Source organism: Plasmodium fragile (genome assembly GCF_000956335.1).
Source record: "Plasmodium fragile strain nilgiri unplaced genomic scaffold supercont1.162, whole genome shotgun sequence".
Taxonomy (NCBI): Eukaryota; Apicomplexa; class Aconoidasida; order Haemosporida; family Plasmodiidae; genus Plasmodium; species Plasmodium fragile.
Window position 1 is genome coordinate 2,585 of NW_012192742.1, and position 13,174 is coordinate 15,758.

Below are 13,174 nucleotides of genomic sequence, written 5' to 3' on the forward strand. Positions count from 1 at the left end.
AAAAAAAAAAAAAAAAAAAAAAAAACACTGAGATAATGCTGAGCCATTTTTTCATTATTTCCCCAAAAGACACATTGATGAGGGGGAAAGAGGAGACAGATGCATAGTATAATGTATAAGCACAGGTGGCTGCTAAATGGGCACAACATGAACTGTTCTGCATAAATCAACCATTTGAAATTGCGGTTTGTAAAAATAAAACATTTCATAAGGCTAATTATTTCCTTTATCAAAAAGCTAACATGTGTTGTTCCTTTATAAGCATTGTTTTCTTAGAGAGTTTTAAAAAAATGCAATAAATGAAAAAAAAAAAAAAGAAAAAAAAAAAAGAATAGAATGATGAATTCTATTTATTTGTATAACAAGTACGAATTAATAAGGGTGTTGCATTTCCTTCTTCTTCTTTCTTTTTTGCAGTGTTTGCAGCGATTATTTTGTGAGATAGCTTATAAAATTAATCATGGCAACACACATGCACAGCTTCATATATATTTCTTCTTTTATCCTTTTACCACGTATATATCACGCAAGTATAAAAAATTGGTAATAAAGAAAAAATACAAAGAATTAGTACGTGTGAAATATAGCTCATCATTTTGAATACAAGCTATGCTATAATATAGATATATATAAGCAATGTACATTTTTGTTTTATACAAAAGATAGTAAAATCTTACATGTAGCAAAATAATGAAATAAGGAGAGGTAAGAAAAAACGATATATTAATTTGAACATTAATATGTGTATTCGTATTCATGATGTGTAACATAATGTAAAATACATAATAAGTATAATTCCATTATTCTTCAGAACAGTGAAAATAATTTTGTTATCCATCCACCTATTGTATCTTCTGAAGGTTCTTAATAGAACCAGTCAACATCTACGTTGTCTGGGGATTCCAGAGTTACTTTTTCAACTTCTTTTTCCTTGTCTTCCTCATTTTCCTGTTCTTCCTTTTTTTCCTTTTCTGCCTCATTTTCCTGTTCTTCCTCGTTTTCCTTTTCACTTAAGACATCAAAGTAGTATAATTCCTCATCCTCAGATTCATTTTCAACTGTGGATTCTACCTGCTCCTGATCGAAACCGAAGATGCTTTTTATTAATCGTCCTTGGAAAAGACTCTGAAAATTTAGGAGAAAAAGAAAAAAGGTGTAAAATTAAAATTTATGCACAAAATCGAAATAATTGATAAGAAGCGTCATCAAGGTGGAAAAGAAAAAAAAGAAAAAAAAAAAAGGAAGGGCATATGGTCTTTTTTTTTTTTTTTGAGGTATCCCATTTTTACGCATATCGTTACCTTATCAATTAATCTGTAGCAAAAAGATAAAAACAAAATCAACAAAATATAGGTAGTAATCACATTAGTGGTCGAAGTGTCATAGTAGTTTTGCGTATACACTTGATGGGAAGTCAGTGGAATGACTGGTGTATTAGTTGCATATTTGTGAACTACGCTTTGGTATAATTTATATCTTGGAAAATCACTGTCAAATGCGGACATCATTTTCGAATAATATAGACTGCTTAAAATAAATATATTGAAATTTCTTCTGTGTTTATCTGTACACGTGTGAGTTGTTCTTATGCTAGAAATACCGGCAGCAAAGTTGTATGCTATATTAATATAACATTAAGAATTTTGTATAGATCTACTTGTAACGGTAATTGGAAATATTATATGCCCCCTAAAAATGGCAGTTTAGTTTTTAAATACATATAATTTCTTTCAGAACTTTTAGTTTAACATATATAATTTTTTCAAAATGTTCATAAAAATTTTAATACATTCTTCTTACTGCTTCATTGGTCTACGCGAAATTTTAATTTATAATATTAATTTCATAACTTTTTACCAAAACTAGGAACATATATTTATGCGTATGTTTATATAAGTATAATATAAAATACGTGTATAAAAAAACCTAAACAACAAAATAGGGCATACATATATATTTTTTTTTTTTGTTTTTTTGCTGGGTTATGAAATATAATACTTTAATAAACATGATAGATATGAAATGGTGTTAACAAAAACTTGGGACTCAACTGTGAAAAGTGAATTCTTTTAATTACTAGGGATATAACTGTTCCAATTTTTCTATTTTTATTATAAAGAGAACACATATATTATAAATAATACAATACAAAATATAAATATTAAAGCTGATTATTAAAATTATAATATTTTTTTTAGCATTTATCATTAGGGTGTAATATATAAAAATGGTACACTTATTATTTTTTTTTTTTTTCGTATTATTTTTTTACCCATTTTTGAAAGGGACACTCTCTGATGAAATTTTTTTATTTTAAAATTATGGCACTTTTGGGAATGAAAAAAATCACGACAATGGCAATGTAGGAAAATATATTATTAGATTAACAGTCATAAAACTTTATCCCTAATTTATAATTATAAATATATACAATACATTTACTCATCATAATAATATTTATTTGTACCCTATAGTTTAACTGTAAACTGGCATATTTTTGAATTTTTATATTTCTGTGTAAAATGGAATATGTTCATGAACGAAAAAAATAGGCAAAGGTTGCGTCATTCCTATATATATAATTTAGACGAACATTTCTTTAATTTTGTGAATTTTAATTTCTTGTTAAACTCTAATCAACTGAAAAAGAATATGAACAAATTTAATGATTAAATCAATCTATAAATTAAATTGAGCAGGAATAATATATTATGTTGAGTTACAAGAATCTGGACTTCGTTTTATACTTTAGCAAATTTTAAGTGGGTTTAACTAGGGATTTGGGCTAATCATGATGTATTTGTTAAATATTTTATATGGAAAAAAAGGATTAAAACTTTCTTTTCCTTTCTTTTGCTTTTCAATTACGCTAATTTTCAACTAATTCTTTTTAGGGTATTTTAAAATTTGTGCATTCGAGAAAAATGGACGAAATTGAAAGAATATATATATATATATATATATACATGCTAAGCAGTTGAGAAAATATTTTAAGTAATGTAATTTCCTGTGAACATTAAAACACATTTAAATAAGTGTATTTTTTTTTTCTGTTTTCGTTGTGGCACAGCTTTTTCCTGGCAAGTGTTATGTTCATGGTCGTGTTTGAAATAACGTTATAGACAAGCATGCACTGAACTAACAAAGTACTATTTTGCTCTTTTGCTTGCATCTAAAATGCTTCGTGACCCGTTTATATCCTTTTTATGTTAACCGAGTAACATGTACTATAGAGGAAAGCACTGTTTTTTTGTAAAAAAAGAAAAGAAAAAAAAAAAGAGTAATTTAAAATGTTAACCTTTATGTAACAACAAAATTGCGCACTGTGGATGGACAAGTTATGATAAAATTAGCCTCAGATAAAAGTTCAAATAAGTCTAGTAAAAGTGCATAAATAAATAATCGTTTTGTGTGTTAGCGTTTTTGCAACACCTGAGTATTCCGTTCTAAAGGGACCCGCAATAATTATATTTATGTAATTCGCTTTTCTTAATTGTTATATGAATAGGATGAATTTTGAAATGATTTGTAACAATATCGCGCTGTACATTATGCATAGGTGTTCTTTTGTGTGTGTTCCATGGAATGCTGGAGACCTTTTCGTTAACTTATTTTTGATGTGTTAGAAAATGAGTCAAAAAAGGAAGGTTACAAATTATAACTTAGAAAAAAATTCCAAGTAAATATTTCAACAAAAATTGCGTCGTAATATTGTTCTAATCACAATTTTGCTATTGCATGAATCCGTTCATTTAACGTACATGTGTAACATTTGCTGCTCGTGAAAGGATATTTTTTTTTTTTTTTGGACATTTTTAATCAAGAATAGGGTTTCCTTTTTTGTTGCCTTATATATGCATAAGAGGTCACGCTATCCTTTCTTTGTGCGCATTTTAAACATTACATTTCATCCTGCTTATACAATAATATTATTATTTGTGCAAAAACGGAAAAACCTTATTCCCAATGTAGTCAATTTACACAAGGAAGTTAGTACTCAAAGGACAGGGTCTTAGCACATGCATTTGAGTACCTTTACAAATGGGCCATTCCCTTTGTGTACGTATAAAAGGATCCACAACGTGATCAAGTTCAGTTCAATGTTTAGTACTGCTTAATGGGAAAAAGGAATAAATTGTGGAACGGCTAGCTAATAATACGTTAAATAAAGAACAATTGCTCAAGCGATTAAAAAAATTTAAAGGCAACATAATTGCAAACATGCACATATTTAGGCTGACAGGTACTTTGCGCAAAATAGCCCGTGTTTGTAATGATCGATTATGAACAGAATTTGTAACATTTTTTCTATATATCTATGTGTGCATTAATTCATAAGGCCTCACCTTCTTGCGCATCTGATGAAAAAACAGGTATATAGGTGTATAAAAAATTTTGCAAAGAAGATGAGCACAGTACCGTTTTAACGATCCGCACTGAAACGAAGAATTTGAACATATTTATTGCTTACCGTTTTGATTAAAATTTTTTATTTTATATTTTAAGCGGGGCGAGAAAGGCACGGAAATTGAAGATTTATGATGAAAGGGGATATATGTATTTCGTGTTATATTGACCTATGTTTGATTCTAACGATTGCTCTCAGTTTACTAGGTTTACCTCCTTCCTTTTAGAAAACATGAAATTTGTTATAGAAATAATGAAGTAGCAGTGTGTATTACATCACATTTTATTACACATGTGTAGGGTACATCATGCTGCTAGTAAGCACAAATAACCTTTAAAGGTGATGATTCGTTTGTGCTTCAATTTATTCGTAGAATATGCAGTCGTAGCAGCAATAGATGTTTTAAAAGCAGATTAACGGCTCAATAAACCTGTTCTTTAAAGGCAAATTTGTTATTTGGCCTAATAGGGGAGAACGTTCATTGGCGTTAATCATATCCATTACGATATTATCTTAATAAAATGTGATTTGGAAAGTTCTTTTTATATAGAATTTAAGGAAGATATGTAATTGCCGAAATGTGTGCATTCGTCGCCGATGGTAATATTTTTTAAGCAAGAGCGTATAGTAAGCAATACGTACGAACTACTAATATATATCTTGTCGCTTTATACCTTCAACTTTAATCATTTGCAGGACATACGATCTTGTGCTATTACACTACAATGCGGTCATACATTTTGGATAAAAAACATTATGCAGGCGTTGCTTTAAAAATTTATAGGTGGCCTGGATTTGTCGTTTTCATTCGGAGTCTACGAATCTTTAAGCTGGCTAACAGCACATGTGTGCCGAAAGGAAGAGTAATAGAACAAGCTGCTGTAATTTTTATGGCCCATTTTGTAGCCGATTTTTCCAATACATTCAGTATGCAGTACAGCATACACATTATAGGGACCATTATTTACGTTTTATACTTTTAGCAGAAACACATGAATTTTTTCTAATAAAAAAAATTTTATTTTTCGCAAAATAAAAAAGGGTACTATAATAAACTATGTTATGAATTAAACTGAATGTTTGTTATTCTCAGAAAAATAGGATAAAAAATAAGGTTCCTTTTTTGCATTAGTCCTATATGCCCTTAGGATGATTTATACGAGAACGTTATGACATTTTTTTGGACGGGATTTTGCTGCTGGCACGGTATATATTTTTATCGGTTATTTTTTAACCCCTGTTAAAAAATATTATATATAATAGAGGTACACATGTGTACCTAATGGTATGAATGAAAAATATGCTGGGCAATAATGTAGCACTGTTGCAAGTTTTGATGGAAAAAATTAAAACAAAAAGTATATACGTATATTGTTATAAGAATAATATATAAATATTACATAAAGAGTATTCTTCCTATTAGAATAAAAACAGGTTTTTATTCTTATGCGCTTTTTCGAATTCGGGTTCTAACCAATTGTGTTAATAAAAAATGGTACTTGTATTATATACACCTTTATATTCTAATTTATAAGTGCCGAAAGGTTAAATTTTTAAGAAAAAGCGGAATATAATTATAAAAGCTACATAAATTTACGCAAAAAAATTGCCATAACTTTAAGAAAAAAAAAATGTTTTCGTTTTTTGAAAATTTGCAAATATTTTATCCTCATTATATGTAGGTATATAAACATGTAAAGAATATATTTTCTTTGTATGATTGATCAATTACATTTTTTTCTTAAGGGTATATATAAATGGAACTGGGGAAAGGGAACACATTTTTATTGTACTAAAAATAAAAGAATACATTATTTTCAAATTCTTGCAAATACAGAAACCGAAATTTTAATTTAGCCCACAACTGTCGCGTAAAGAAATAAGTTATGCGCTGAATTCTAATATAATATTATTTATTCAATTCTTTAAAGAAGAATAAATTGAATTTTTGGATATTCAAAATAAAGATTTATTATATATTATTTTATTGAATATTTTATCCAAAAGTTTTTCTAATGTTTTGTGTCCCCCATATCTTTTTAAATGTATTAAATATAGCTTAATAATAATATATAAAAAACAAAAAAAAAAGGAAATACCCTAATAGAAGTACCCACTAAAACAAAAGTTTATATGAATTTATTACATTATTAAGAAAATTACGGAAAATGAGAAATTTCAATAACGCGAACAACAATACTTGCCAGAGTGGATACTCTGCACATTTAGAGAGCAGTGTCGTTTCTTCATCAGGGGATGACGCAAAGAATACTATGAAACGAAAGAGTAAATTTTTAAGTTTTACCAAAATTTGTACCTTTTCCCTTGTCCTGTTGATGTCCAAGTGTTACGAAAGTGTAAGATGATAAAACGAATAAGCGTGAGGCCGCATATATATATGTGTATGTTCCATTTTGTTATGTTATTTCCCCCTTTGTACACATATAGTTCTATCTCCCCAAGTGGTAATTTGTTCATGTATAAAGATCCCTTCATTTTTTTTTTTTTTTTTTTTTTCGTATCCACTCCGTAGGGTAATTCCAACAATTCCGTTAGCACGTTCAACGACCTTAATAATGGGGCAGGTTTAAGGTCCCTCAGAATGTTAGCATGTGGAGAATGGAAAGAGGACCAGTTTGAAAGTACCTACGTGGAAAATGAACACGAAGAGAATACTGAAGAGAATGAGGAAACGGAAAATTGCTCAGGAAACAATAATTGTAAGGACTCGTCGCCATGCTGTAATGCAGTTGACAAGACCTGCCAAACTAACTGTGGAGCCTGCACATGTGGTTTTAAAACTTTAGATTTATATTTTGAAAAGAAATTATTGGACATTTTAGATGCGGGAAACAAGAAAGCTGGATCAGTTATGCATGTCGGGGCTCACGTTTTAAGTGGATTAAAGGACTATCTTAAATATGTGCTTCTGTTCTCACCACTTTTACTTGAGTTTTTAGCAAGCAAACTTTTACTATCAGGATATTATAAGTCATCTCAATTCGTATCTAGTGTGTGTGTTACGTTTTACCTGTATGTGTTTTACAAAATTATAGAGAATGGTGCTTTGGAAAGAGCAGGTTTTATATCTTATGATAACACTCCACGTGAAATTGGCTTGCGCAGCGTAGGCAGTAGCTGTGAAGCCTCTTGCGGTAAAAATACCTGCCCGGATAGCAACTGTGAAAGCAGCTGCAAGAAGAAGAATGGTTGCTGCAGCAAAAAAGAAGACTCAAAATGCAAGGATACAAAATCTAAGTCACGAAGTGCTTAATAAATAGATCTCTCACCGTGATTTCCTAAGTGTTATGTAGAAGAAACATGCAAGGATGCATACATGCGGGTAGACATTTTCAGGCGACAAGGCCAAGATGGCATGCACACGAGCCACTGGTTAAGCTGTATATTTGTATATGTATATATTATGCATATGTTGCATTCTGCGTATTATATATTTCCACAGCTTTGGTCCCCTTTTGTACCAAAAGTTCTCAAAGCAATATAATATTGTGCCACGCAATGTGTAGGCATGCTGTGTATTTAATTCTATTCGCGCATTAAAACTGCAGTAGCTGTTTATTTTATTTATATATATATATTTTTTTTTTTTTTTTTGTGGAATGTACACAATTTTACAAGATATATATATGTATGATGTTACAAATGTATATTCTTTAGGATGCTAAAGTTGCAACAAGGATAATAATATAAGTATTCACGGCACATATTATTATGTTGAATATTGATTGCTACATGTGTACATGGACATATTTTTTTTGAATAATTAAGTTGTATATACATTTCACCATTTTATGACACTTACTGAATCAGACGATGTGTGTTGAACAACAGACGTTTAATCTAATTATGCCAAATCGTCATTTGCTTTCGCATTATTGAGCAAAAAGGATGAAATTCAAGGCGTTCACGATACACCATATTTACAAGGGATGTAGGATACGCCAATTTAGATGTACTCATATGTGTATACAACTCCGATGATTTAAGTGATAATTATGCGTGGGGTTGATGTGGCAGATACATGAGTATGTAAGAAATTAGTGGATGCTTTATACAGCTCATTTACGTCATAACTATTTTATTAAATGCATGACACCCTAAATTATCCGTTTAGAAGGAATTGGCTTTTCCCTTATTTGGTTTAGGTAAAAGTTCTGTTTATACCAGAAAATAGTTTATTATGTTTTATTTTAGCAATGAAGAGAGAGAACACGAAGGGCAATAAATTAGCAAAATTTATTCCGCGTTTTACGAAATATGTTTCGCAGTTTATTGGTTGGTAGCACGTTTTTTTGATGAATAGGTGTATTTCATTACTTATGTTAGATGTAACCTGCTAACTGCATCGTGCGCGTGCCGTGCTAGGCTTTTATTTTCTTCGTTTGCAAAATATGTATATACTTTTTGAATAAACGTTTAACCACACGTTGGGGCGTACAGAATTAGGAGTTCTTTTGCATAATTCTTTGGCCTTATAGAATAATTCAAAGAAAAGCAGGAACTAAGCAACACGTGGAGCTTTATTTTATATAGAAAGCCAATGGCCGAACGTAATTTGTAGTTCATGCGTGGTTGATTAGATATGTAGGGCCCACGGAATTTTAGGAAGAACAGAACTGTTCATTTTAGTGTTCGCAAAACATTACTGTTGCAAAAATGATTCGACATAATGATTACCATTTGTAGCTATATATAAAGCTAAAAGAGGGTCGATTATATTTACCCCATTTCAAGCACAAATGATAAGAATGTTATAGATCTGTACTACTACAATGCGGGGAGGCTGAATATTTGTAGTTGAAAAATAATTTTGACTTGCAAAAATAAAAGTATCAGGATTTTTTGTTTTTACGAGTATTTTAAAAAAGCTTGCCAAAAGCTGTCGATGGCGAGGTGCGTCGGTGCTATAAAAACGTAAACGTTGCTTTTACGCACCTTAACACTATATATAGCTAGCAATTTTTTTTTTTTGTTTTTTTTTTTTTTTTTTTTTTTTTTTTTTTTTTTGTTTTTTTTTTTGTATTGACTAAGGATATATTTTAAAACTTTTTAATTTATTTATTTTTAAATGGTTTTGGTTCTTTAAAATTTTTTAATGTTACTAAACATTATAACGTACATTAGCATTATTTCAAGCTATTTTATCGTGTTTTATTGGTATTTTAACGTTTAGGTTATAAGCATTCTTCAACGATTTTATCCGCATTGTAAACGTAGTTTTTATATCAGCACGCAACGCGCATACGTCTTATAAATTTAGAATAATCTTTGCTCAAATAATAACCCCTATTTATATAATACCTATATACACAAAGAAACTTAAATTAAGCGACTATGGCTTTTTTTAATGAATCCAATTCTGCTTCGGCTGACAGATGCTCAGCTAAGAATAACAGAAGGAACGAAAAATCTGCCACCGCGACTGGCGCTGGAAAGAAGAGTTCAGGTGGCTTTAACTTCCGAAGGTTCTTTGTCCCCTCCTGCTCGCTTGCTCTTCTCGTTGTCGCCATATATATGTTGCTACTAGTAAGATATATAAAATAAACATTTTTAGAATAAATAATACTCATGTGTTTGCAATTTTTAATTCGGCCCTTACGTAGAGCCATTATGTACGCTGTTCCTGGATATGTGAATGGAGGAAATAGTCCATGCATGTGAAGTATATACATATTATAAATGTGCCTAATACATGCGCGCCCTCTCCCTCGTAAACTTTTTTTTGAAACTTCTGACAGGAAATAACCCCCTTGGACAAGAAGGTTATGACCCAAATACAAGCAAGGAATTTATCCGAGTCAAATGAAAATGGATACTTCAGGAAAGGAAATTCATATACGAATGCAAGTTCTTCTGATTCTGAATCCAATTATAACCTGTTATCTGGGTATGATACAATGGATTTAGGAGAAAATGAAAAAGAGCATGACTTGGATTCACATCCAACTGTTGGAGTAAAATATGCAGACGAAAGTGACTTGTATAATGTTGAGATGCCTGTGTTTAACCCACCTCAAATGGACCTTACCAAGGATATGATGAAGGAAAAACTGAACGAATTGATCAATAATATGGAAGAAGTCCCAACAAAGGATGACGTTGCCAACCTGTGGACGCTTGGATATTCTCTTGAGGAGGAAGAATTTTATGATTTTTTAATAGAGATATTCGAATATTACAATGAGTTAAAGGAAACACACAATGTAGATAGTGAACATGCGAACGCTCAATGGAGTAAGCTGTTTTTCAATCTTCATGACCTTTTAAAGCAGAAGGAGGACTACTACGTTCAACTTTACTTGGACTTCATCATGAACAGTACCTTTACGAAACAGGAATGTATTAATATTTTCAACAACTGTAGGAAGGAACTTGCTGATTTCAGACAGCAGTTACTCACCATAAGCAAAAGCCAATTGCATGAAAACATGGTTCAAGAAAATTGAGGACATTAAAAAATTGCATTAGTGAACTAAAAAAAAGATACGAAAGAAAGTGGTAAAAAGAGAATGATTGTGTATATATGCCAGTGTGTGCTACTCTCGCGTATATTGGTAATATAAAGGAAAGAGTTTAAAATAGTCTCTGCTTTACGCTGATGGTATAATTGAACAAACTGGCTTGGATAAAACCTAGATCTCATTATGTTCCTGCCTTGCGGCCAAAAGTGAAAAGACGAACAAGGAAGAAAAACGTTTCGGAGTTGGTTATAATATGACTCATGTAACATGCGTAACGCGCTGATAAATCTTGGGCCAAAACAGAAAAATATTTATGCGAAATATGAAGTGTACTTAGGTCCATAGTTTATGTGTGCATCAGTACATTTTTTTGAACTTCTTTTTGTAAGCACTAACATTGCTTTTTGTGTATGTGCCTTCCGTGCTGATTGAACTAGATTGTTACATTTTCTCCGTGTTATGTTGTTGTGTACTAGTAACCGCGTTACATTTAAAAATTAACTTGAACTTGAATTGGTCTTTACGTACCTTGTCAACCGCTCAGTTGAACGAAATTCAAAGGGGATGCACCAAAAGCGGAGTAGAATCTAGAAAACAAACAAAAAAAAAGAATAACAATTAGGCTAAGAAAAAAAAAAAAAAAAAATATATATATATATATATATATTAGCCCGTTAAAACAAAACCTATAACATAAGAAGTACATCTGGAAGCATGCGCGATTTAAAAATAGGTTGCTTCTATTAATCACATTTAATTAACAAGAAGATTGACATAACTTTTTCACTGAACGCTGTATAATAAATATGTCTCTATGCCAATTGTTCAATTCTTAATAACCTTGTTTGGGTGTTCGATCCATCCCTGATTTTTTTTTTTTTTTTTAAGGAAAACAATAAATTATTTTTATGGTCCACAAAACAAAAGTATATACGAGTACCCTCAATTGCACGTATGTCTGCATTAGATATTCTCATTGATTCCGGCTAGTTTAGGAATAATACAGCTTTATGCGTCTGTGCCAACGCACAGAATAATGACCCAAAAGTATATCCTAAACCCGCAACCCATAAACTCTGAAGCCCTAGAACACTAAACTCCTAAGCGCTGAACCCATAAGTCCTAAGCTTGAACAGTCGTAAAAACATAAATACAAAAACTTAAACCCAAAAACCAAAACTCAAAACCCGAAAACCTGAGCCTGAAGCAGGGATCCTGAACTTAGAACCCTAAGCCCTGAACCCTAAACCTAACCCCAGAACCCTAAATCTTTGACCCCTAACCCCCTGCGCATAAACATATGTCTATCGATAACATATTTCAGATACATTTTATCAATATAGGAAGTAAATGCGGAACAGTTTCGGCATTTACCTTTATGTGAATTGTTGCTTATTATACCTTCATAATTTTTATAAATAGTTGCACACATCCTTTTCTCCTTCTATATCCACTATCGTTCCAGATAATTGGTAATGGTAAAATGTGTCTTTCACCTATTTTTCATTAGTTTAGTAGAGTACACCTGGTGTATTGCCATATATACATAATTATTAAATGCTGAATTCGGTAAAATTTAAATTCACTGATATATATCATGATGATTAAAGTTTATAGTTATTAGTACTAAAACTATTTAAAATTATATGGCAATGAGAAATTTCCTAAAATAAAGGCAAAGACGGAAACAACGTAATAAATGGAGTTACCTCTAAATATTACACGAAAGAATGAAATAATTTTTTGACCATATAAAATGAGTTAGGGGAAATAATTAACTAAAACAAAATTTTAAATTGTCATATACATATATGTGAAAGCTAAAGTGACTTGATATTTTAAACAAATATATGTTATATATTATATATTACGGAAACAATGGGAATTGGGAAATAATATATCATGTATATACTTATAAAGAATACATGTTATATTAACAAAGGGAATCAAATTATTATGGCTATATATTATTCTGGCAAAAAAGGTACGAATAGGATGTGTGAAACATTTTTAAAGGGAAAAAACGAGGAATAGGAAATAGAAGTTACATGAATATATATATCATAACCTATGATACTAATTTTTTAAACACACATGAGAATTAGAATATGCGTTCTATTCAGTATTTGCCTATTAATTGCAGATAATGTTTGTACTTGTTTTTTTTTGTTTTCAATCTGGACATACTGAATTCATTATATTTGTTCTTTAGATTTTTAAGAAACCTTTTTTTATATCTATGAAACCATTCTAACTTGCCTTGTTCATGTAAGTACAATAAAAT

The 13,174-nt window shown here is 30.7% G+C and overlaps 3 protein-coding genes across 3 annotated transcripts; 2 read left to right on the plus strand and 1 right to left on the minus strand.

The window, feature by feature from the left end:
* Window positions 1-864: 864 nt before the first annotated feature.
* Window positions 865-1,508, minus strand: AK88_05569 (uncharacterized protein; the record flags this gene model as incomplete). The annotated part of the gene is made up of 2 exons (XM_012483171.1): window positions 865-1,125; window positions 1,302-1,508. 2 exons carry the CDS (start codon window positions 1,506-1,508, stop codon window positions 865-867), a joined length of 468 nt encoding a protein of 155 aa, XP_012338594.1.
* Window positions 1,509-6,576: 5,068 nt separating this feature from the next.
* On the plus strand, window positions 6,577-7,682 carry AK88_05570 (uncharacterized protein; the record flags this gene model as incomplete). The annotated part of the gene is made up of 2 exons (XM_012483172.1): window positions 6,577-6,765; window positions 6,942-7,682. The coding sequence occupies 2 exons, from the start codon at window positions 6,577-6,579 to the stop codon at window positions 7,680-7,682; spliced, it is 930 nt and encodes a 309-aa protein (XP_012338595.1).
* Window positions 7,683-9,763: 2,081 nt separating this feature from the next.
* On the plus strand, window positions 9,764-10,875 carry AK88_05571 (uncharacterized protein; the record flags this gene model as incomplete). Its single annotated transcript, XM_012483173.1, has 2 exons — window positions 9,764-9,955; window positions 10,168-10,875. 2 exons carry the CDS (start codon window positions 9,764-9,766, stop codon window positions 10,873-10,875), a joined length of 900 nt encoding a protein of 299 aa, XP_012338596.1.
* Window positions 10,876-13,174: the final 2,299 nt, after the last annotated feature.